Source organism: Sylvia atricapilla, chromosome 3, assembly GCF_009819655.1.
Source record: "Sylvia atricapilla isolate bSylAtr1 chromosome 3, bSylAtr1.pri, whole genome shotgun sequence".
In the NCBI taxonomy this organism is placed as follows: Eukaryota; Metazoa; Chordata; class Aves; order Passeriformes; family Sylviidae; genus Sylvia; species Sylvia atricapilla.
Genome location: NC_089142.1, coordinates 32,939,619 through 32,963,391, shown reverse-complemented (window position 1 = coordinate 32,963,391; position 23,773 = coordinate 32,939,619). Strand labels below are relative to the sequence as shown.

Below are 23,773 nucleotides of genomic sequence, written 5' to 3'. Positions count from 1 at the left end.
GGAGACAGTTACTAAAATATCTCTTGATATTCTTTAAAGACAAAAATAATTTTTAAAACCATTTTTTCTTCATATGACCAAAATAACTTCCATCCAGCGCAAAAAAAAATTAAACATAAAGTATAAGTTCTATACATGGCATTTACAGGACATGTATAAGATTTGACAATAATCTTATTTTGATTGGATACATTAAGAACTAGCTTCATTATCAGTTGTGTGATTCTTTAGGGAATGCACAAACTATGAACACAATCTTACACAAAATAGTAGGACCTGAAAAGATAACCATTTAGCACTTTCCATATATTCACTGATATTGGCTGTGAAGTTATCCTCCTCAGGTTCCTCCCTGGTGTGTTTCAGACGTCACCTTGAGGATTGTCCTGATCAGGTTTGTGTACAAAAGTTTTCTTCTTTCTCTCAGAAAGACCCTCCTGAATAATCACAGAAATGTGATTATCTGGCTACTGGCATCCATCCCCTCAAACTCCTCCCCACTCCTTCCCCCATTTGGTGAGAAGCAATGCAGCATGAGATTGATTTGTATGGAGAGCAAAGCAGGCAAAAAGAAGAGGAATTGCTTTTTGCACAACTGCTTAGTGGCAGACACACTCCAATTCTAGAAGAAAAGCTATTGCAGCAAAGATGTACCAATCAAACCTCTCACTCCCAGCAACAAAGCAAAAAAAGCTCTCCTCCCTTCTCAAGAAAAATGGACTTCCCCTTGCAGAAAGGGAAATCAGTATTAGGGACTATTTTGCATTAAGCCACTCAAGTAAACACACTGATGCCACCAGTTAAAGCAGGTCTCCATCACACAAGTTGGTCTGGCTGTCTACAGTTTATTGTGTTGAAAATAGAGTCACATTCAAGTAACTTCTTTGGGTTTTTTCCAAAACAACAGCAAAACTAAGAGACAACATGAGCATAATATGTTTTATTGAATAAAATTCTGCTTCTAATATTTACACAGTGAAGTCTAGATGTAACTTAGTGAAGCACGGCAGTGTGCAATTTTCATTCAACATCTGGAATCTCTTTAAATACATCTGAAACTACTTGCTGTAACAATCACCTGCCCATCACTGATTTCATAATTAAGGAAAATTTGAACTTGCTGAAGAATAGCCAAGATGAACAATCAGGATAGCTGAGTTAAAAGAAAAGTCTGCTATGTAAATTCCAAACCCAGAAGATCTTTTTAAAATGTCAAGAGTTTTGAAGGCAGCTTCTGTATTTCCCTGTTGTTCTTCTCCTCTCTGCAGAAAAAGATGACAAAATAAATTATAAATCTGAAGACTGAAACTAATATCTGAACATTAAACAGACAGCACACTCCAGGGTAATCTTATTTCTTAAATTCATAATGTCTTAACTTCAAGGTGTATGAACGAAAACAAATGACTACCAATTAATTACTGATTTTGTATTAAATACTAATTTACATCTTTAAAGCTGCCAGGGTAGACCCACAGAAATTAGAAAAGTTGCAAATGATACCTAGAGTCAACACACCACTAATTATTGCCATTTACACAAAAAAATTTAGGATTAACTACTTTCCCTCCTACTCTAGAATGTTAAGCGAATGTTTTGTATTTTTTTCCTACTCAACATACTACCATTCTACTATTACAGAGTAGAAGGGTCTCCTAAAAAAACTATAGTTAACACCTTTCCTGTTTACAGGGATTTTTTAAAAGATAATTTCATTATTGATCTTGCATGAATTCTCAGCAATGTCTGAATGCAAGTATAGACTTGCAGCAGCCATACTAACAGTCTAACTCATAGCTCTGGTAGAGTGGTATCTTTCACCACTGTAAGTGGTATCTTACTGACTACTCTCTTGTTGTAAGATGATTCAGTGGCCACTTGCATGATTTTTGTCATCCAGCAGGAAAAGATTATAAACCAGGAATGTTGTGTCCTACTCAAGCTTCTGGAGGTTGTTTATTCTAGTGAGTTACTGTTAGCACTTATTAAGCAGGCAGTCTAGCCTGCCACATTTGTGATTTATGTATCGAAAAAATCTGGTTGTTAGTCTCAGGTTAAGAAGATCTTGCACAGCGTCTCATATCTTATTTATCAAACAGGGAGAGGAAGTACAGTTGTCCTGTGCTCAAGCTAACCTGTATGAAGCTTTGCTGAACAGCCAGGAGCACAAGGAAGACACGATTACTAATGGAAGTACCTACCAGGTCCCTTCCTGTTTCCCAACACAACCAATTTCAAATGCATGCTTGGAAAGAAAAATAAATTTAAATCAACCCCATAAGATCTCCTAACATCACCTTTAAGCACCAAGATTAAACTTCTCATAAAACAGTTCTGCAATGAAGTTCAGTGTAATAACTTTGCATTTTTAGAGACTAAGTGTGTGGCAGTAACAATGGCTCTCCATGTACACACATACTCTCACAGAGGTAAACTGTAACATAGCAAGGAACAGCTTTAAAATTCAGAATCTGACAAGGAAAGAAAATATGCAAATGTGGTAGTAAAAGCTGCAAATTAAAACAGAAAAGCACTTGAGCACCTGCCTTTTTCTATGCTACAGTCAGCCCTCAACATACTTGAGAACAAGAGTATATTTTATAAAATTTGTCACAATTTTCTTCAGTTTCATGGCTATCTTCTGTTCCTTCTTTTAGGTTGTTTTTTTTTTCCCTCCTCAAACAAACAGCCAGACACAGCTCCATTTACCCAGGAAATATATATCCATCCTAATCTCACTGCTTTTTAAATCTTTATCTGTTTTCCAACTACGGAGAGTTATCTGGAACACAGCTGCCTACCTGGAAGCTATTTCTCTTGTAGCTAACATAGCTACAAATTTTAATAACTGAGAAGCTGCTGAAAGACAGAGACTTTGCTCTTGCCTGTCTCATTGGTGAGGTATACAGAACACATTAACAAACACTGTCTTTGCGCAGGAAATCCATCTGTACTGACGAACTCAAGATAAGCAACTACCCGTGTGTGAGATGCTGTCAACATAGGCTGAACAAAACTAAATGTACATCAAGATAATAATGCTGACTTTAGAAATTATTAACCACAGCACCCAGCTTTTTTACTCTTCCAGTTCTCTCTCCCCTGTCCCACTGGGGGGAAACGAGAGAGGCTGTGTGGGGCTGAGTTGCCCAGATGGGGTTAAACCACAACACCAGCTTGACTATTTCTGCAACTCTATAAAAAAGCCAACCCTATACCCCTCTTCACCACAGGGAACTCCTAGCTCCCCTGCCTCTCCAACAGTAGAACATGAAGGGGCCCAATTCCTCTAACATCCAGAAGGACTGACTGTGCTCAAATCCACACAAACTGTAAAACCATTTCTTAGAACTACACATGATGAGATGGTCTGGAACACATAACCTCATCACTCCATACTAATGACAAATACCACGAGTACAAAAGGAAGCAAATGTAAAGCAGTCCTTCCATTTCTCAGAAACATAAGAAACATTACCTTACAGGCAAACTCTGTGGAGTTGACAGCAGAATAGAGGTCTATTGCAACTGCTGTGTCAAGTATGTAAGATCAATGTGTAGCAGACAGAAAAATAAAGGAATACTCCCCCGAAATCTGCCTTACAAGGCAAATTAATGTTCTCTCACAGAAAAAAATACAGAAAAACTTTGAGCAGCTCATTCTGTGACACTAATATCTAATCACACCAACCAAAAGATACGGTGCTATGGGCTCCAACATCTGGATGTTTTGTTAGACAAAGCAGAAAGCAGAGTTTTCTGTGCCTTGACACTGTTTTTCAGACAACTCCCAATAAACCTGCTCCTTGACTTGCTAAATCTACATTTTCAGCTGGCCAATAACCTCTTCTGGTATTTCTGTGTGGTCCAGCCCATGAAAGAAATGTAAGTATAAATGCAGATGACTTTTCTGTGTTTTAGACCAGGTTTAGTGTGGACTTCCAGTGTTGACACTGGACTGTATGCAAATTCAATGCAACCTCAGAACCCATTTTTTCAGCTCATTCCTCCCTCACTTTACCATCCTATAGAGGAGCAGGGGCTTAACTAAGTCTCTGAACCACCAAATATCCTCAGTTTGTCTCCCTTTTCTTGCAGAGGTAACAATATTTGATCCCTTGGTTTCCTTTGAAAAGCAACAAATCAAAGGCTACCTAGCATGACCCAGTAACTCACTTCAAGGAACAGATATAACCAAGTCATTATCTGTAAGTAAGATTCCCTGACTTTGTTACAGAGGTGCCAAAGAAAAGAAGAAAATAAGTCTTTAATGAGTTTGCTGTAACCCGAATCAAAGACAAGGACAACTGTTATAAAAAAGAGAGCACTGATTACCTAGTCTACAAAAAAGATGACAGGTCAGAAAAGAGCTTTAAGTTTTAATTCTAAGAAAATGAGGTGCATTAAGAACAGCATCACCAGCCAGGCAAGGGAGGGGATTGTCCCACTCTGCTCTGCACTGGGCGGCCTCCCTCAAGTCCTGTGTACGGTTTTGGGCACCACAGTGTAAACAAGACATTGAACTATCAGAGAGTGTCCAAAGGAGGACAACAAAGATGGTGAAGGGCCTTGAGGGGAAGCTGTGTGAGGAGCAGCTGAGGGCAGCTGTTCAGCCTGGAGGAGACTGAGGGGAGACCTCACTGCAGTTACAGCTTCCTTGTGAGGGGAAAAGGAGGGGCAGGCACTGATCTCTTCACTCTCATGATAAGGCAGGACTCAAGGAAACAGCATAAAGCTGAACCAGGGAAGGTTTAGGTTATCAGGAAAAGATTCTTCACCCAGAGGATGGTTGGGCATTGGAACGGGCACCCTAGAGAAGTAATCACAGCACCAAGCCTGACAGCTCAAGAAGCATTTGGACAACACTCTCAGGCAAGTGATGGGATTCTTGGGGTGTCCTCCACAGGGCCAGGAGTCAGATCCAATGATACTGATGGCTCCCTTCCAATTCAGCATATTCTGTGATTCTATGAAATGCTCTGGGGTATGTCAGTAACAAGTGATTTTTGAGGGACACAGAACTGAAATATTTTTTGGAGACATTGCATCACTAGTAGCAATCCCATTTCTCATACAGACACTCCATTATCAGCTATTGAGGGAATCAGAGTGGAATGCCAAAAAGTCTCCTGAAAATAACTATTTATATAAAGGAAATTAACATTATGGTATTGGTAACCTTCTATCCATGGCTCTAAATTTAACTCACAGTCTAATGTAGAGCTAAAATGCACAGAAGATGGTGCCCCTGATACAGGGCCCACCTTGGCCCTCCTGTCTTTGGGGTCAACAGCTAGAAATCCCCTGCCTGCCCATTACAGAATCTGTTGCTTTCTTCTTTTCATTTCCCATGTACAAGATCCATCAAGACTGTATCTCAAAAACCAGGTCACTTCACTCAATTAAAGGACGCACAGAATACATTGTGTTAACACATTTTCTAAAGTGTTTAAACACTGATCATTAAACAGCAGAAGTTCTCCCACAGCACAATTCTAAATCCTGGTCAGCCACTCCACAGTCAAATTTAACTTAGTATACTATTACAATGAAAGAAAAGATGTTATAGCCTGTGAGTAGCAGGCACAGAAATGGGTATTACTTCACAGTCTTTGTGCTCTGCAAACAAAAATCTTAAAGTATGATCAAATTACATTGGAGAAATAAAGAAAAATTATTTTTATAATAAATATTGAATATTAGTACTTCAACAGAACTGTAAGACACTACAGATGCTTCATGCATTTCCAATGGTTTGTGCATGTTTACAATACAGAGCCAATATTCAGGGTAAATTTGGTGTTATTTCTACCTTGTAGGATTACAGGCCACCCTGAAGAGTGAAAAATTATAAAATTTAACACTATGGTTTGCTATGAAGTAACTTTTGAGTGTTCTAATAGAGAGGAAAAAATATTCTCTGCATAAGTATTCCTTTCACTTTATACTCTTTTCACTTCTCAGGACTCAATACACTTAATTTTCAGATTGATTAAGCAAGGTAATTTTAAACACTGACTTCAATACCAGTACTCCAGAATATTCAGACACCTTTAAGACTGAAGACCCAAAGCTGTAAGAGGCAATTCTAATTAAAAATATAAATAAACTAATAGTAAATAAATTAAATAAATGAAATAACAGTAGTACTGTAGCCCCAAAACTTGCAGCTATACTGTCAGAACCCTTCCAGGTAAGCTGCCAGTACAAGATGTTATTTCTCACCTGTACTGCTGCTCAGTAGTTAATCATTTTTCTAAGAGCATCATAGCATTTCCATTTGTCTGGGATGTAGAAAGGCTCAAAGATGTGAGGGAAGGGAGTGTCATAGCCACATACTCTTGCAATAGGAGCTTCTAAATTCAAAAAGCATTCCTCCTGTTAACAGAAATACAGAATGAATGTTAGTGAGGACATCATTTTCAGGAGTCTTTGCATCACAAATTGAGGCCAAATGAACTTTGCCAGACTGACAGTCCTGGAAACTCAAAAGTTCTATTTATATCACTGAACAAGCAGTCATAACCAGAATAGTGCTGCCTCTTGCACAAAGCTCCTTATTATAAAAACAATTTGTATTAATGTTATTTTCATTCTCTACATGTGTGCTGTATTTAATCATAGGCAGGTTATATTTAGTACATCTGCTGTACATCTAGACAACCGCTGCCAAGAAACAAATATTTTAGGAACAAAGGAGTAAGAGTCTCTTTCCTGTGCCACTTCTAAACATATAGAAAAATTATATAACCTAAGAGTTCATATTATTTGTTGGATAAAGGAACACCGTATTCAAACTTCTTTGAACTCTTAGATTATTAAGGCTCTGTCTAAGCATTAGGCAGTTACGAAAATTAAGTGGATTTGCATATCTCCCACCTTGGAGTCAGATCCATGTTCTACTCAACCCCCGCCTCCCCCCCAATTTGTGTAATCCTTAGAGATCAGATTTGATAATGACTGGGAGAGTTTCATTACTTGACCTAGAATGGCACAAAATATTACAAATACCACATTAATTTGAAAGTAACTGTAAATATGCAACATTATTAGCTTTAATAACAAAATAAAATAGTGGGGTTTCCATCTTCTTCCTCTCAAGTACCAGAATGATGGCATGGACCACCAAAATCTGCAAGAAGTAGATGTACAAATATCTTAGCCAGACCAAACTGATGTTGATGCTAATTATCAGCTCCCTTTCTTCCCATATCTTCAGTATAAGTATTTGCTTTCCAGAGCAGATGAAGTAATAAAACATGTCTCCTCCCGGTCTCTCCCTTATGGAGTGCAGCAACTGAGAAATGCTGGCAAACTTCCCCTGTACTTGGCTCAGCAAAATGGAAGGTGAAGTATTATCTACCAGACCTTTTCTGCCAGGCCCACAAGGAAAACAGTTAAAAAGCTATGTATGCTTTTCTACAAACGAGTGCTAAGTCTTTTCTCAGACTGATGAACTCTTTTGAATGCACGTTGCCTTGCAGCCCACGGCAGCCTAACTCTACTTACTGTGCTTTCTATACATCACAAGATTTGGCAGTATAGAAGGTACTGGTAACACACTGAGATTGCAACCTTGCACTCCAGCATTGTGAAGTGGGTTTTTCTGGACAATGAACCAAAGTCAAAAGTCCAAGAAGTTGTGCAATGACACACAGTATCAATTACACTTAATAGTACATTAATTCACCTAGAGAACTTCACAATCTGAGTAAGTCTGAGGTAAAATATATATGCAGGCAATATAAATATCTTTGAGCTCCATTTCCAGCTACTCTTTTCTTCGTAAAGGAAAAGATTCACATTAGTACAAAATGCTGGGAAGAAGAGTGTAATAAATCCTTTATCTGTCCACGAGGTAGATCATGATGTTCTGCTCCAACCTGCTGGGAAGGGTAATTTTGATACTAAACAGAACTTGATTCCCCTGTTGCAGCTGACCAATAAGACATGGCAATAGTTTTTGCACCATCCCAAAACTGACTGCCCAATCCACCTGTCAGTTGCATTACACCAAAACATGCAAGTATATTCTAGACCTACAGCCTCCCAGTCCTGCAGTGCTGTTTTCAACCAACACAGACCAGTATATAGAGGACTGTTAAAACAGATTGGTATCTTTCTATGAAAGACATTAAAAAAACCCTTTAAAATTAAATGGTTTTGGAAGTCAAGTAGTAAGCATGGGATTTCTGATTCAGTGTAAAATGTTTAGTTTTGAAAACCTGTATGAAAAAGTCATGCTCTATTAACAGGATATCTGTAACTTCCAAAATTCAACTGAAGTAAAAAAGTATTTCGTTAGAATAATAAGTGTTTACAAAAGCAACAGCTACAGTTATTAGATCAATATATCTAAATTTTTCTTAAGGTAAAAAAATCCAACAAAACATTAAATTGCTGGTCTTGCTCTGCTTCCTAACTGCAGAGGCCAAATTCTGGCCTCAGTTATTCAATATGACCTCTGCCAATTTTCCTTCACTTGCCCGATTTTCACTCGAAGTTTTCTGGAAAATACATTATTATATTAGGATATAAAGGCATATAATTGGTCACATAATTCTATTTCAACATTTGATGCTTAATACATACTTATTAGGACTTTTCAAAACAACTTAAGAGCACAGGTCCCAGTTAAAATCTGTTCTTGAAATTCACAGCAATCAGTCAAATGCATCACACATACACTTAAAAACAATCATATGCCTTGATTTTTAGAATAGGAGCTAAAACCAACAACTTGCTGGATGTTGCATAACTATGTCAAATGGATCCTCCAGTATGTGGTACACTCAATCTATTTCCCCAGATTACAGTATCCTAGTATGCTAATACAGAAATTTTTATCCTAGTTTATTTTAGCTTTATTCAAATGCTAAAACCATTTTACTTTTACCAGAGATTCAGGTTATTATTGCTAAATCAGGATTCTGAGGTAAAAACTCTTAAAATCTTTGAGTGAGAACTACAGACATTTACAGAGATATACATTTGTACACAAAGGATAAAATAAAAAAAAAAAATAAAAAAAAAAACAAGTCCATTATTGGGCATTACTGAAAGAAAACATTACTCATCCCTCTGCAATGTATGGAAAACTAAAGCAATCTCATCTGCTGTTTGGAGAAAGTGCTTTCAGGCATCTGGTCAAGAAGAAGATACTTAAAAGAGTTTTGGTTGTTTTTTTTTTTTTTTTGCTCCAGCCTGTCCTTCCTCTGAAGGGAATCTCTACAATTCCACAGTCATAGTAAACAGATCTTCAAATGCAAACACTTCGGTAAGTAAGTACTGGTAAACAAGACTATTTAATGCATAGCTAGCAAATCAGACAAATTTAAACTTACTCTTTCCCCCTACTATAGACTTACTTTCTTTATTTCCATTTTTTAGGGGGAATCTACTTCATTTTTCCCCTCTAGCTGGCATGGATTAAAGTCTGTAAACAGGATTTTTAAATTATTTTTCTTTTCTACTTGTGTGTAGAATACTTCCTAAATGAGAAAGCTTTCCTTTAAAAATACATTATTTCTGCAACATTTTATGTCGCCAAGGTCTCTCCCATACTATTCTTATTTTGCAACACTACAAGTACCCCAAAAAATTAACAGCTACTAGAATGTCAGATGGCTACTACAAGAGACCACTGATTTTACAACTCCTTTTTCAGTACAAGAATTTACTTTCAGAAGGATGACAAACAAAAAGTTTATATTAAAGGGTAATATGAATATGAAGACTTGAATAGAACTCTTGATATTTATTTTGGTAATATAGCTATTATAATAAAAAGGAGACTAAACATAAAGTCCATTACACAAGGCAAAGTATGGGAATGTTCTTCATTCAAGAGTGCTCATTTTTTGGCTGACAATAACAACAAAATATAGAATCATGTGACAGGTTGAAAAGCTTTAATTAAATTGTGGTCAGTTCCATCATTTAGAACTCTGAATTCTGCCATCTCATCTACAGATTATAAAATTTTAAAACCCACCCATTTAATTGAAGAACTTTTCAGAGGGGAAACTTATTGCATCAGTTTCACTTTCAGTTCTGGCTTTTTATTCAGATTTATATATGCTGTTGCCATAAAATAAAGTGCGGGGCTTAAACAGTTAAGAAAATTTATTTGAGATCGCTTTGTTGGTGATTGTTACATCTTTACTATCTATTAATTCCACATATGGATTTTCAACTGTAAATTACCTACTATTGTAAAAATAAGATGAAACCTGCTATAGGAAAATAATGAGTATGACAATCTCATTCACAATAAAATCTAGTTTTTAACTCATACATTATATTTTCAGAAGAAGCTTCCCACGGACGTTGTTGGGCAAGCCCTGGTTTATAAAATGTGGATTTCATGCAACAAAGTTCACCCTAAATAAAGATTAAACGTCTTTTTTCCTTGGTTTCTGCTTTAAAATGTCTTAATAAAAATCTACGTTCTATAACAGAAAAGTCAAGCATCTGCAGTTTTTGTATGTTTCTCAGTTGTAGTACAATACAATCCTTTAAAGCTGCAAGCACCAAATGCTACACATTTTAAACATAATTTGCTTTGACAACATCTATATGTCATATTCTGATGAACAGTCGCTGCTATGAGCTACATAAGTACTATAGAATGCACTCACAAGATATTTTCAAGTTGAGATATGTGTAGAGAGAGAGATCTATTTGTTCTTTCTTTAGAGGAACTTTTTTTTCCAACATCGTAGCCATTTTTATCTTAAAGTATTTTTATAAATCTTTTCCTGACAGTTACAACAGTGATGCAATTTTTCCTCAGAGAACTCTGCAGATGTATGTTGTAAACTTTTAACTTCTATCAAATATTTTTCTCCTTTTCAAATCACTTTAAGACTATATATTTAAGACTATATATTTCCAACTTAGCACAGAGTAATAATGATCCATTTTATTTGTTACCAATTCTTTGTATTTATGTAATTAATATCTTCTCAAATACAGAAAAATAGTTAGCTGCTAAAATGATTTCTTTTCTGATTGCATCAAGAAAAATTTAGGGGGGAAAAATCTGTTCTGTGTAATGCATTGCCTTGTTACCATTAAAAAGCAATTAACTGCAAATATTGTCTTTACAGTAATAAATCAAACAGAAGAGTCTTTATAGAATAAATCAAATTTATTCTATAAAAGATAAAGTATTATATCATAAAATGAACAATTCATACACAGGCTTGAAGATGTCCTTCTAATTTCATTTCTGTCAGCTTCAAAAATGAACAGAACAATCTTTAATAACCCAATACACAACCAGTACAAGTCTGTTAAATTTTCCTTATCAAGTTAACAACAGAACCACTCCAACAAGCATTCACAGTAAGAGCATTAACTTGAAGCTGTTGGAATTAGAGCCTTGGTCAGTGGCTGATTAGTCTTGGTAGGGGAACTACACAAAGAAATCAGCATTGCATTCCCAAGGTATTTACAATACCAAACAAAAAAAACCCCACAAACCAAACAAACCCAAAACTTTACTTATGTCAAATAATTATCTTTTCAACAAGGAGGAAAATTAATAAAAAGTAATTTTTATTTCTTCTCAACCTATCCAAGGTTTTATGCAAAAAGGTCAAAGACTTTGTATGAAAATATTACACCATTTAAATTGACTCCTGTATAATCTAGGACTAGAATTGAAATATATTAATTTCAGAAGAACACAAAGACAGGAATTAAGTTCTTCCTAGTAAATCTGTAATTTGCATTGTTTGGGATATGAGGTGCAGCAGCCAGCACAATTCCTCTCCACAAAATCAATGTCACAACACAGATACACTCAAGATGATGTGGAATGAATTCCAGTTTATGGAATATGCTACTTTAAGTGAACCATAAGAATGTCTTTTGGCAAGTCAGGTTTTTGATAATTTATTGCAGTCCACTAGATGGTCACTTCCCACCTTTTTGCTACAAATACTAGAAACACTATTTTTCCTAGGCAATTATGTCAGATATGCAGAATATGACAAAATTATTCAAATAGAAGTTGTTCCTCTCTATAGCAGCAAACCACCTTACAGCAAAGTCACTACAAATTATGTTATTCTATAGGATATTCCAAGTTTCCTGTGCACTTTCTTAAGTGGCAATTACAAATATTTGCACCAGGTCCCACATATTTTCTAAAAGCATGCCCAAAGCCCCAGAGTTAAATGATTTCCCAGGCCCATGAGTATCTGAACGTTCTTGCTTTATTTAGCTACTTGGCCTTACTAACTGATCTGTTCAGTAAACGATCCTGCAAACTGCTACACGTACAATCACATGGCTGAATAATCCAAAGGAAATCAACAGAGCTAAAGTGCCTGCATAAAATTATTCTTACATGAAAATGTTTGCAGATCACAGGTCATTTCTCTGCATGAATGAGCAGTTGTTCTGCACAACAAACATTTGTTAAGCTTTTCAGTAAAGATTAACCTTCTTCTAATTACTTCCTACCTTTTAATAACAAAGCTAGAAATATGCTACCAATATAATCAGACTTTATACTTTTCGATCATCATTTATCACCTACCATTCTAATTACTTATTTAAGTATTTTGTAAAAACATCTTCTGGTTAAGCTCAGCATGCTGCCAAAAGTGACTGGAAGGATTTGCTGCTAAGAGTTTTAATACTCAGTGAGTGGTATTTTTATTTTTACAGCTGTTGAGGCAGCTGAGAGATTCTTGCAAAGACAGCCTTGTCAGTCTACATAACTGGCACAGTAAAATTCTCATAGAAGTATTTCGCTCAACACACAGCAATGAACTTCAAAGGAAATGCGATTTCAGCTGCTGTTACTAAACAATTTAAACCAGCATATTTTCCTTTTTATATTCAAAGCATTTGCATTTTGGGACAGCACAGTGAGAATGGTGCTGTCACTGTGACTGTCACCAAATCCTTCCCCAGGGCAAACCCACAGCTTGGCCAGGCAGCCCAGGAGAAACAAGTGGAAAGGAACTATCCTGTCCTCCCATGAAAAGGTGAGGGCTTACCTAGCATCTTTGCAGTTTTTTACATGATCACCTTTGCACAACAGGCTCAGAGTGGAGGGAACTATTAGATCACTTGACACAAAGATGTAACAAATTTCATGGTGTACGATTTAAACTAAGCCATTGTTTTACTTATAAATTTAATATATCAGAAGTTGCTTGATAGTTCAAACCCTCAGGTAGAATTCTAGTGAATAAGTGAATTCTAGCTTCAAGTGAATAATAAATATTCTCTCACATAAAAGCAAAATTAAGAAATTTGACTGGTGAGGAGATATCATTTTATTGTACAGAAAAAAGTCTAACAAGTTGGAGAAAAATGTAATGTGGTTTTAACATAAAGGTTTATGCAAAAAAGTACTTAGAAACACTAAATTAATTACATTGGAGACTGAGTTTTTGGGTACAGGCTAACATTAAAAGCATGAAATAATTATTTAACCGAATTTCTTACAGTAATTAGCTTTTCTGCTTTCCTAGATATATGCAATTTTTATAGTTTTGATCATTCTACACTTCATTTCCTAAATTACTACTCAAACAGGCTACATTGCTATTCCAGTGCAATGAAAAATTGCCAAGAAAACAAATGAAAACAAGACCTCTAAGAAAATAAGAAATTAATACTTCATTAATTTTTGCAGTTATAGTTAGTCAATGCAACTCTGTTATAAAAGACCAAGAAATGGGCTGCAAATGAAACATTTTTATTTTAAAATGTTTAATAAGACCATAAACAGTTAGCATTACATCTCTTAATTTAAAAACTGATCCAAAAATCAGACAAAGAATAACATATTTTAGAGGCTATGAAATTCTGAGCGGTTTTTTTGCCAAAACCAACAGTTCCAAATTATTGCCCTGATTTTGAAGAGTCGATGAAATGCATGTCTAAAAACAAATGTGTGAGACCTGAGACATAATCAGAAATATTACACATAGAAACACGGATAACAGAACTAATTATTTTTAAACAAGAGAGAAGCATAACAGTAGATGTCAAATGTATATTCTAGGAGTCTCACTAAAGTTTTTACTGGGTTAAGCCCAAGTATTTAACTCGGTCTATGTTTTAGAACTGATCATTTAAATAAATTTCATACTTAAAATGGTTATGTGAACTTTACTTTTATACTAACTCATTTACGCAATTACATATTTTATTTTCACCCCACTAATGAACTTACTGCTTTTAAGTTGAAACTATAAATCTTTTATATAAACTAACCTATTCCAATGTCATCAATTGTACAGTGGAATTTCTAAATGAAGAAACAAAGTAAAAAACCTACACAGCTGCCTCAGTTACTGCGAAGCACCTCTCATAATTTTCTTCTGTTTCAGTCAGCACTCAACATAAAATTGCCATGAATGAAATATAAAAATCAGGTATTGGTAAATTGCACAAGAAAAATTGCAATAGAATTCAAACCGAGATTTTCTTTTTCTCCTATATGTCTTCTAAACAGTAAAAAAAGTTTCCCTCACGTAAATACTTGAGAGAAATTCTCAGTTTATTCACTAACTAAAATTTTTTCACAACTCAATCTATCAGGATCCTACTGGACTAGATATCTCTGAAAAACAACATTTAAAAGCATAATACACAAAATCAGAATATCATAAATATAAAACAGAACTATACTACAAATAGACATTAATTTACTATTTACAAAGTCTGATTTTATTAAGCTGATTATTAAATAGCAATCCTACTTTACATCTGCCCTGAAAAAAGAAAAATAACCCACCAGTATTATACTAATGCAGGATTGTTTGAGAATTAGTGTACATTGGGCTTCTGGTTTAATCCAGTATCCATTACTGTGACTGTACAGTAGCATAAACTCTATCCTCCTGCAAACACAGACTGTGATACATGACACACCACAGGAAGCACAAAGGGAGAACCCAAAATGTAGAATTTTGTGAAAGTCTGAGCTTTTACTTCCTTTGCTAGTGACCAAGCTCACCACTGCTTAAGTCAGGTTTCCTGTCACCTAAAGCCACTACTGATGTCAGAAGTCAGGGATTAGGTGCACTTAACACCGATGTGCTCTCCCAGCTGGGCAACCACAAAATCAAAGCACATTTTTAAACAACAGTCATCCAATCATGGAAATTTCTGTGCCCACCAGCCCATATGTCTGATTTCCTCTCAACAAATGTGACCACCAGCCCCAAAGTTGGGGCTTTTCCCCCCGAACTTCTGACAAAATGCAAGGATACAAAATTTAGCAAGGTCTCAGAACTGAAGTCCTGTCTCTGCCATCACAGAAGGCCACAGTTTCTTTCACAAATTCATCATATTTGACTATATTGCACTCTCTTGTGGTCATAATGTTGTAATGTGGTTATTGGGGGTTTTTTTTATCCACACTCTTTCTGTATGACAGGTCATCTTGAAACTCTTTTTCTAATTTCAAGCTACTCATTTCAGAATTCATTCATATATACTTTCCCCTCAGTATTACTTTAGCAAACACTTTTCTGCTGGTTACCTTTGTTTATTTTCTCAGTGAATTTATAAACAGCACTTACATTCCATTAGTCCTCCTTTTAATAGTGGTAAGAAGACAGGAACTGTTTAGCTATTTTCATAGAGCAGGCTCTCCACAGCTTCTGATGACCCTAATAGCTCCTCACTCACCTCATCTGGTTTCAATAATTTAAAAAAAAAATCTAGTTCACCCCATTACTGTCTTCTACAACCAAGTAAGTCCTTACTATTTCCATCATAAGGGTGTCTCCAAACACACTTGACTTTTTATCCAACTGCAAGATATGCAACTGAGCTGAAGGTAACCGATACACCAGCTCTTCCTCTTTCACCCAACTAATTATTTATAAGTTTATGCTAAAAAAAAAGTTAGTAGTTCCTAGCCATCTAGAAACCCTGTTTCTGAGACCCTCAATATCAGCCAGGTTCATTTACAGGATTCTAATTTTTACTACATCAATAATTAGAATGACTTTGTGACTTAAAAATTCTGGGGTTTGTGACAAAGGGACTAAATGAGTGTTAAAATCTAACCAAGTCGTAAAAAAAAACTACACTTTACAACTTGTTAATATTTTTGAGAACTCACCATTCTACAATCCCCCCATCATATACCTTGCAGTTCTTGCACGGACAAGATTTTATAAAGTCAGGATCTAATCTGTCAGGTTACTCTGGCACAATGTACACTCACTGTATAACGCCCAGAAAATACACTAACAAACTAAGTTTCAAAAACACCAGGCTGACAACACTTTTATAAGAGCACAATAACAGAAGAAAATTAGTACTTCATGCTTTTAGGAGGGAATTTATAGTTATGAAGACAGAAGAACAGTATTCAAAAAAAGTCCAGCCACTTACAGAAGTTATTATGCGGCTTTTCTCACTGTGTTTGGTGATATTTTTCACTTGTCAGATGGTAGAAACACAGTCAACCAATCCTGCTAACAACTGTAAGAATGAAAGATGCAGATACTGCAGATATGGGTTTAGATCACTAAAGATCCAGTTTAAGTGTCTGACATTGTACTTTTTCTTGATCAAGACAAGAAATATGTTCTCAAATGTCTTCTTATGTGGTTGACTTTTAAAAAGAAGTCATGAAATTAAAGTTCACATGTAACATTATTTTCCTGGTTTATTTCTGCTATGAATTCAGGGATACCCCAGAAATTATGGGGTTTGTTGACTTCATAGTTTCCTATCCATTGTAAAATCAATATTACTTTGAATGCTACAAAAATAGAGGTTTAAGCATCTTTCTCTGAACAGTATGTAATTTTTCAAGGCATTTCTACTTATTTTAGCAATCACCACAAATTACATAGAGCAAGAAAAGCTTGGCTTGTAATGGCTAATAAACAACTTCAGCCTAAATGATTACAGCTGTTTTCAAGACTCTTTCTGATTCTCCTTCAGCTAAAGAATCATTTGGGGGTAAGAACAGGCAGTTCTGTGTAATTAATTTGCCTGTTACCGTTAAAAATCAAGTAAAGCTACTTATATGCTTGAAAGGGAGATAATTTTAGGAGACAATCAACAGGATCTCCAGTTCTCAGGTACTGCTAAAAAGTTTCTAATCTCTCCATAGGGATGTTTACTCTAAAATGAAATGCACCATCCTTTGAAGATGTTAATCCTTATTGACTATAAAGGATGCCTGTAGTGCACAGATTAGAGATGCAACTTTTAGATCAATTCCAACTGAGTAATTATGAATAAAATTCAAATCCACATCACCGCATTGCAGGGGTTATCTTTACACAGGTAGATGCAGAGATGAGACAAATGTTCACAATTAAATGGAAATTACTGCAGAAGCTAGACCACTACAAAATGCGTAGTACACTGGCACTGTCCATCAATAACAGTGAAAGAGACAATGATACTTGAAAAATCCATCTGTATTTCCCTCTCTTTTTAGTCCTGATCCACTGCCAAAGGCAGTAAAATCTTTATGGACATAAAATACAGGTCAACATATATTGTCAGTACACAGATGGTGAAAGGTCTTCAGATTTTTCAAGTTTCTCAAATACCTGGAATTCAAAGTTGGTATAACATCCAGCATTACAGGTCAATGAAGATGCAGGTAATCAAAGGTATAAAAGGAAAAAGAATGCCATTCTTTAGGTGACTCCTGAATTTGCTCCTACAGTTTGGGTAGACCCATTGGCTTCTCAAAACTTCTAAATCCATACATAATGTTACACACAGTATTTAGAACCACATGTTTCCCTCCAGTAGCTCAAAACTCCATATGAAAATGGGGTAAGTTCAGATCTTCCTACACAAAAGTTAAATCAGAATTTCTATCCTTAAAGAACAGTAGAAGTTTTTTCATAACTTGTGCAAAGCTGTTAACATCTACATTTACTCACATAATCCCATCAATCTTACTTATATAAGAAATCCTTTTCTCTAATATTCTGAATATACACAGTGATTAAATAAAATACAATACAATTAAATACAAGACAATAATTAGAGGATTTTGCTTCAGAGAGAAGTAGAATTCTCAATTTTGGTTTAACCAAGAAGGATTATTCCTCTCAATGAAAAGCTGCAAAGGTTGTCTTGGTAATGCAACATTGATGATCTAATTTGATTTTTGTGTAACAGTGGATTGCTTCCTCTGTATTACTGACCAGATTTCTTGCACATCTGAAACATTCTCAATACATTCTGGAGATAAACTGCTTACCTGAGGCATTCTGAATAAATGGGAACAATTTTTTGACTAAACACATCGCAGTATATGGTGTTACAACTCATATTTTGGAGATACTTTGTCTCCTTTCACTTCAGCCCTTTGGGACTGAATAGAGAATAAGTCCATCAATATATTTACCAGCATATAATCACATTAATTCCATCAATATCAATATATATTTTGGTTGACTCAGACATATGCAGACTTGAAATTGACACCTACAATATGCAGAATGTGTATTGTGACACCTACAATACACAATATTCAGTGCTAGGTTTTTATACTCAGTATTTCCTATTCTCAGCCAAAGAGTATCCTTAATGTAAGGTGGTGGCCAGGCCAAGAAGAATCTGATGTTTGGAACCTAACCCCAAGTAGGGTATCTGAAGCTATTTTACAACAAGCAAATAAAAAATAAACAAACAAGCAACAAAGGCTAATTTTTTAAACATTCTCACGAATAATAAATAACCACAGAGAGGGGTAAAATTGGAATGAGAGGCATTCTCTTAGCGACACCCCAAAAGTCACAGTGCCACTGAGCAGCAAAGAAGGCAGCCCAAGTAGGGCACTTCTGCCCATGGCCAGGGTGCTCATCTCAGGGATGGCAGCTCCCGATCCCCTATGCTCCTCATATGAGCATTTTATCCAACAGAAAACAGTCCAGGGAAGAAGCTCAAACTTTCAACCAAGAACACCAAGTTTGCCAGAAATTCCACCTGGAAAGATAGAACTAGTATTCCCTGAAAAACCTCCTGCTAAAACTGACAAAAAAATTGACACTGGCGTTTTCTGACAAAACAGTATTTTGCCAAAAAGACCATGGTCTGTCTTAAAATAGAGGCACTTTATCTGTTTTCTTGCTAAAGAATAAGTGTTACCGGAAGCATGCAATTAGCTTCCTGCTTGATTGAAATAATAGATTGGCAGAGACTAAATATTAGCAGCCCCAGTGGAATTGGTTATTCCTCCTCCAGGTCCTCAGTAACTTTCATCTGTCTTCTTTTCCTACCATTAATGTCTTGGATCTAACCATGACTTACAGATATCTTCAAATACAAGAGTCTGAACATCTTTTACAGTTCATCTTAAAGAAAAATATTGAAACGATGTTAGGCAAAGGGACAGATACATTGTATTTCTACTTGAATATTTCATAAATGAATTGCAACGCCTGTTTCTCTGGAATAACACCAGTCAATGCTAGCCACCCAAGGGGCCTTCCAGGATTTAATTACCGACACTTGGGCCTGTAGATAACTTTTTTTCTGTGGCAATACTGAATAGTATAAGTTTGACTGTATTTAGAGCAGCGGCCAATCCTAAAATACAATTCATCCATCTCAGCTGTCCAACAAAAGCATGAAGCTTTCACATTATAATGTAGGATTTAAGGAGTGGGGTTTTCTGCCCTTTTCTTTTTCCCCTTCAAGTTTTTGCAGGAACACCACGTGAGTTGTCTTTGGCCTCATCAACCATTTCTTGTATGCTTTTTGGATATCACTATTACCAGTATTTCTGCCACCCTGATGAACATCTTAGGTCTGAGGTTTTATGATTCAGAGCAATTATATCATAAAAACTGAATGTTAAAACAATTCATTTACACATATGTTTATACTGCTCCAAAGATTTTGTACACTGAGATCAGATTATAAAGCACATGGAACTAAACTTGTGTTTCAACTTCAGCTAAAAGACTATTCACACATAGTAAATTGTTTTAAATTGACTGCACTTAAAGTTTGTGCATTTTTATAATTATATTATACTCTAATGTATTTTGCAATGAACTAATTACATTATTTGGCAAAAATACAAATGTATCCCCTTTAAGTTTCTATTGTATTACTTAAACCTGGCTTTGATTATAAAACCTAGGAACAACTGTAGAAAGAATAATTTTCCCTTTAGGCGTAAGTTACACAAAAGAGTTAAAATGCAAAAACTTAAATATACAGAATTCCACAGACGATCAAATATTTATTATCATATTTTTAATGTATAAAAACCTAATTTTTAAGGCTTACAGTGTATCAATCAGTGGGGGTTTTAAATCAAAAGTTACAGGGTTTTTTTTCTGAAGGAAAATTACTAATATGGTCAACATTTTTCTGATCTTTAGAATTAAATTTAATAACTTTTTTAAAAGTAGTAAATTATAAACATATCTATTTAGTACAGAAAGAAATTATTTAAAATAACAATTCTGTATTTAAGTTCTGAATATATGTTCCATAATTTACTGTTAAATTTCATGCTATGAAACAGGCATGAGAATGGCTTTCATATTTTAAAGTTATAGTGCTACTACAAACCAGAGTACATGGAAGCAATTAACTCAGATTGCAATCATCTTATGCTGTGTTTATAGAAAATTAAGCTTTTAAAATATTTATTTTAAATTGTGATAATTTTCAATCATCATTGCAAATGATATTTGCATAAGAGATGGGGTATGCATAAAGAGAATTAGAGGTTATCTATTTTTTTTTAGTATCAAAGTATGCAAAGAAATATACTATATTACTGAAGTAAAAACAAACCCATTATTTTCTCTGAAATATATTTCATAATTGTTACTAATACTTACAGAGATAAGCACACTAAATTGTTTCATTATTACTTCCACTAATCACCATTCTGAATTCTTCCTACAATGTAAACAAAATTACTGGCTCAGAATTGTCAAAAAAAAAAAAAAAAAGTTAAAAGACTTGAACAATTCCAGCCCTGTGAATTCTGAAATGCTTTCACATGTTTACTTAAAGCTCAGATTTCAGTCAGAGATGACAGCAATAAATAACACAAAGGATTAGGTCTGAAATTTTGTGAAAGAAACAGTACAAAACATGCTACGGCACTGAACTCTCTTACTTTTACTTGTTTTCCTGCTCAAACATGTTACAGCCCACTAAACTGCAGACTAAAAGCAAGAAACATTTCATTTTTAAAACAACTCCTCAGTTTGGTTTTTGTGCCCTCGGGCAAGGACTCCAGTTCAGGTCCCTGGGTATTTTGGCTATATAGGAAGATAGGCATCCATGCCATCAAATATTCACTTTTCTGCAGTATCTGGTGAAAACTGTAAGAGCTAAAACAACTGATTTTGCTTTATACTAATGCAATTCATTTGAAGACAGTTGACCAGTCTGCTTCAACCACTGCTCTGGAAGTGGGCCCTGAGAAAAGCAATCTGTTCCACTCAATAAAATCAATTTTGTGGGCCCTCTTCCACTTCTATTTCTGAACTCAAGTGCCAAACACCTGCAAATTCTCTAGGCAACTTCCAGATCCAAAACTTCCACTTCCCTCAGGACACATTTCAAGACATAAGTGCACCAACTGGAGCAATTGGCAAAGCTCCTCAGGGTGGAGCCCCCACAGTTAGGGGGCATCTCCAGGGAGCACAGAGCCCTCCCCACCACTGACCAGGCAAGGATGGCATAGTGATCACTCTCCAACCTTGGGCAGTAAAATTCAGCCCCCCAGGTCACAAAGCAAACAGTGAACACCCAGGTTTGGCAGGTTTAAGACACCTAGAAGCAGGTTTTGTTACTCAGAAGTCACTGAATAAATCTGTATTACTGTACTACCCAGAGGAAAAAGGCAGCAACCACAGCTGAGTATTACCTGAAAGAACTTCAAGATGCATTTGGACAGCAAAATATTTAATTTAAAACTGTTTTGTCAACAAAATGTCTGAAATTGGTCCAAGAGAGTGGGCAGTTTCTAACCTCAACTAGCTATTTTAGAGCCAGCATCTGGTTTAAGCCAGTTGTCCAAAGCCTCCTCATAGTTTCAGGAGAAGGGAGGCAGGCAGACAACAGGCACTCTGTGTGACCGTGACTTCTGCACTGGGACTGCAGAAGGAACTTATGGTACCAAAACTCCCCAGTCCCTGCACGTACCCCTGCCCAGGCAATTGTCCCATCAAGCAACAATTAAATCAAAAATTAAGTTCCCTTTATACAGAGAGTTATCACCACTAAATTAAATGTATCTGAGCCATAAAGAACATATGAAACTGCATACAGAGAGTACACAATTACTGTGGGCTCTGGTCATCCTGACAGCTGCCTGCATAGTGAGGTGAACATTTATTTTTCATACAGTGCAATAAATCATGCTGGTAGATGACACTACAGAGCATGCCTAAATCAAGAGAGCCACTGAAGAATACCTAAAAACTATCCAGCCAAAAAACTGCAAAGAACCAGCATTAAAATCTCCCACATGCCAAAAAGCACTACATGGTTAAAAGGAAAGTATAAAAATACCTTGTGCTGGGGAAATGCTCAACAGCTTTTAACACTGTAACACACTTGCCCATCAGCATGGTTATCTGCTCACCTGATACATTTGGCATATCTGATATATTTGTCTTATATCAAAGGTCAGATCTTTTCTCTGGCTCCAGGACTTCAGCATTTTATGGCATTGCTCAGTGCCTAGATGAAGTAAGTGCATCTATCTGGGATTAACAACTCTGGCCTCCCTCAGTTTAAAGCATAGATACCCACATTCTGCAGCTGAAAATCCTAATTTTCAACTCACTTGCTACAAATGTTAAGCATTTCTGCATTGAGAAAGAATTTTCTCTCCTGAATACTCCAGGGTGAAGACTTGCAGAAGAAAAATGAGTAATGGGTCGCTCACAAATTCCCAGCTACAGAAACAAAACCATCAGCAGTTCAAATCCGATCAAACACTTTGCTCTGCTAAGTCTGAATCAGCTTTTCCAACCAACTGAGTAGTTAGAGGTTACAGCACATGATAAAATCAAAACACCAATGGCATTTCAGAGCAAATTATTGCAAAGATCAGGATTTTCAAAAGTTCAAATGCAGGAGATCATTCTGAAGTCTTCCGGTTAGTAAAATGTGCTCACTTGTAAAATCTGGCACCCATATAGTAATGTGGATCTCATGAACCTGAGCAAAAACCTAAGAACAGCCTTTAAAGTTCTAATTAAGTATGTTTTATTCTTAATCTTATTCTCATTCTCTAGAAATTGTGCTTGCAATGAAGTAAAATTGAAAGTCCAGAAAAGTGTCAACATAATTACAGCCATATGCAGCAAATCTCCGTGACAAAATATTTGTGGAAAATCATGAGTGACATGGAAGAACATCTTTCAACAACAGAATGTATTTCCCAGATATAGTCCTCTTCCATTTTAAAATACAATTTGTGAATATTTTTATGTATCCAGTCCTCCACAGACTGTAACACTACTAAAGATAGTAAGTCAAGGGTAATGTCAGTATTATATAAGAGCTTCAATCACACTTATTTTGTTGTGTTTCATATGCTTGTCCTCTAGAATTAATGTAATCTGTCATTTTAAAGACTATCATCTTGATTGCATATCCCCTTCTTTTTATGAATTCTGAACTTTGCAAACGCTTCTGAAATCCCCTGAACTCAGTCCTCCTTTTGGACTCAATTCTGAACTCCAATATTATTTCTTTTCAGTACTATTGATGAGAGAATTAGAACAGTTGATTTGTACAGAAATCCAAATTTCTGTCACTCTTT

General features: G+C 35.8%; 1 protein-coding gene across 2 annotated transcripts in view; it reads right to left on the bottom strand.

Annotated features, from left to right (window-relative positions):
- Window positions 1-925: 925 nt before the first annotated feature.
- BCKDHB (branched chain keto acid dehydrogenase E1 subunit beta) overlaps window positions 926-23,773 on the bottom strand; it is a 108,051-nt gene continuing 85,203 nt past the window's right edge. The window contains exons 10-11 of one of the 2 annotated variants that reach the window (XM_066315068.1): window positions 6,226-6,378; window positions 926-1,262 (exon numbers count right to left, since the gene is read on the bottom strand). In XM_066315068.1, the coding sequence (XP_066171165.1) occupies window positions 6,238-6,378 (141 nt within the window). In that variant the 3' untranslated portion in view covers window positions 926-1,262; window positions 6,226-6,237. Of the gene's footprint in view, window positions 1,263-2,226; window positions 2,246-6,225; window positions 6,379-23,773 lie in introns of those variants that run through there. The other variant, XM_066315069.1, reaches the window with a different exon arrangement.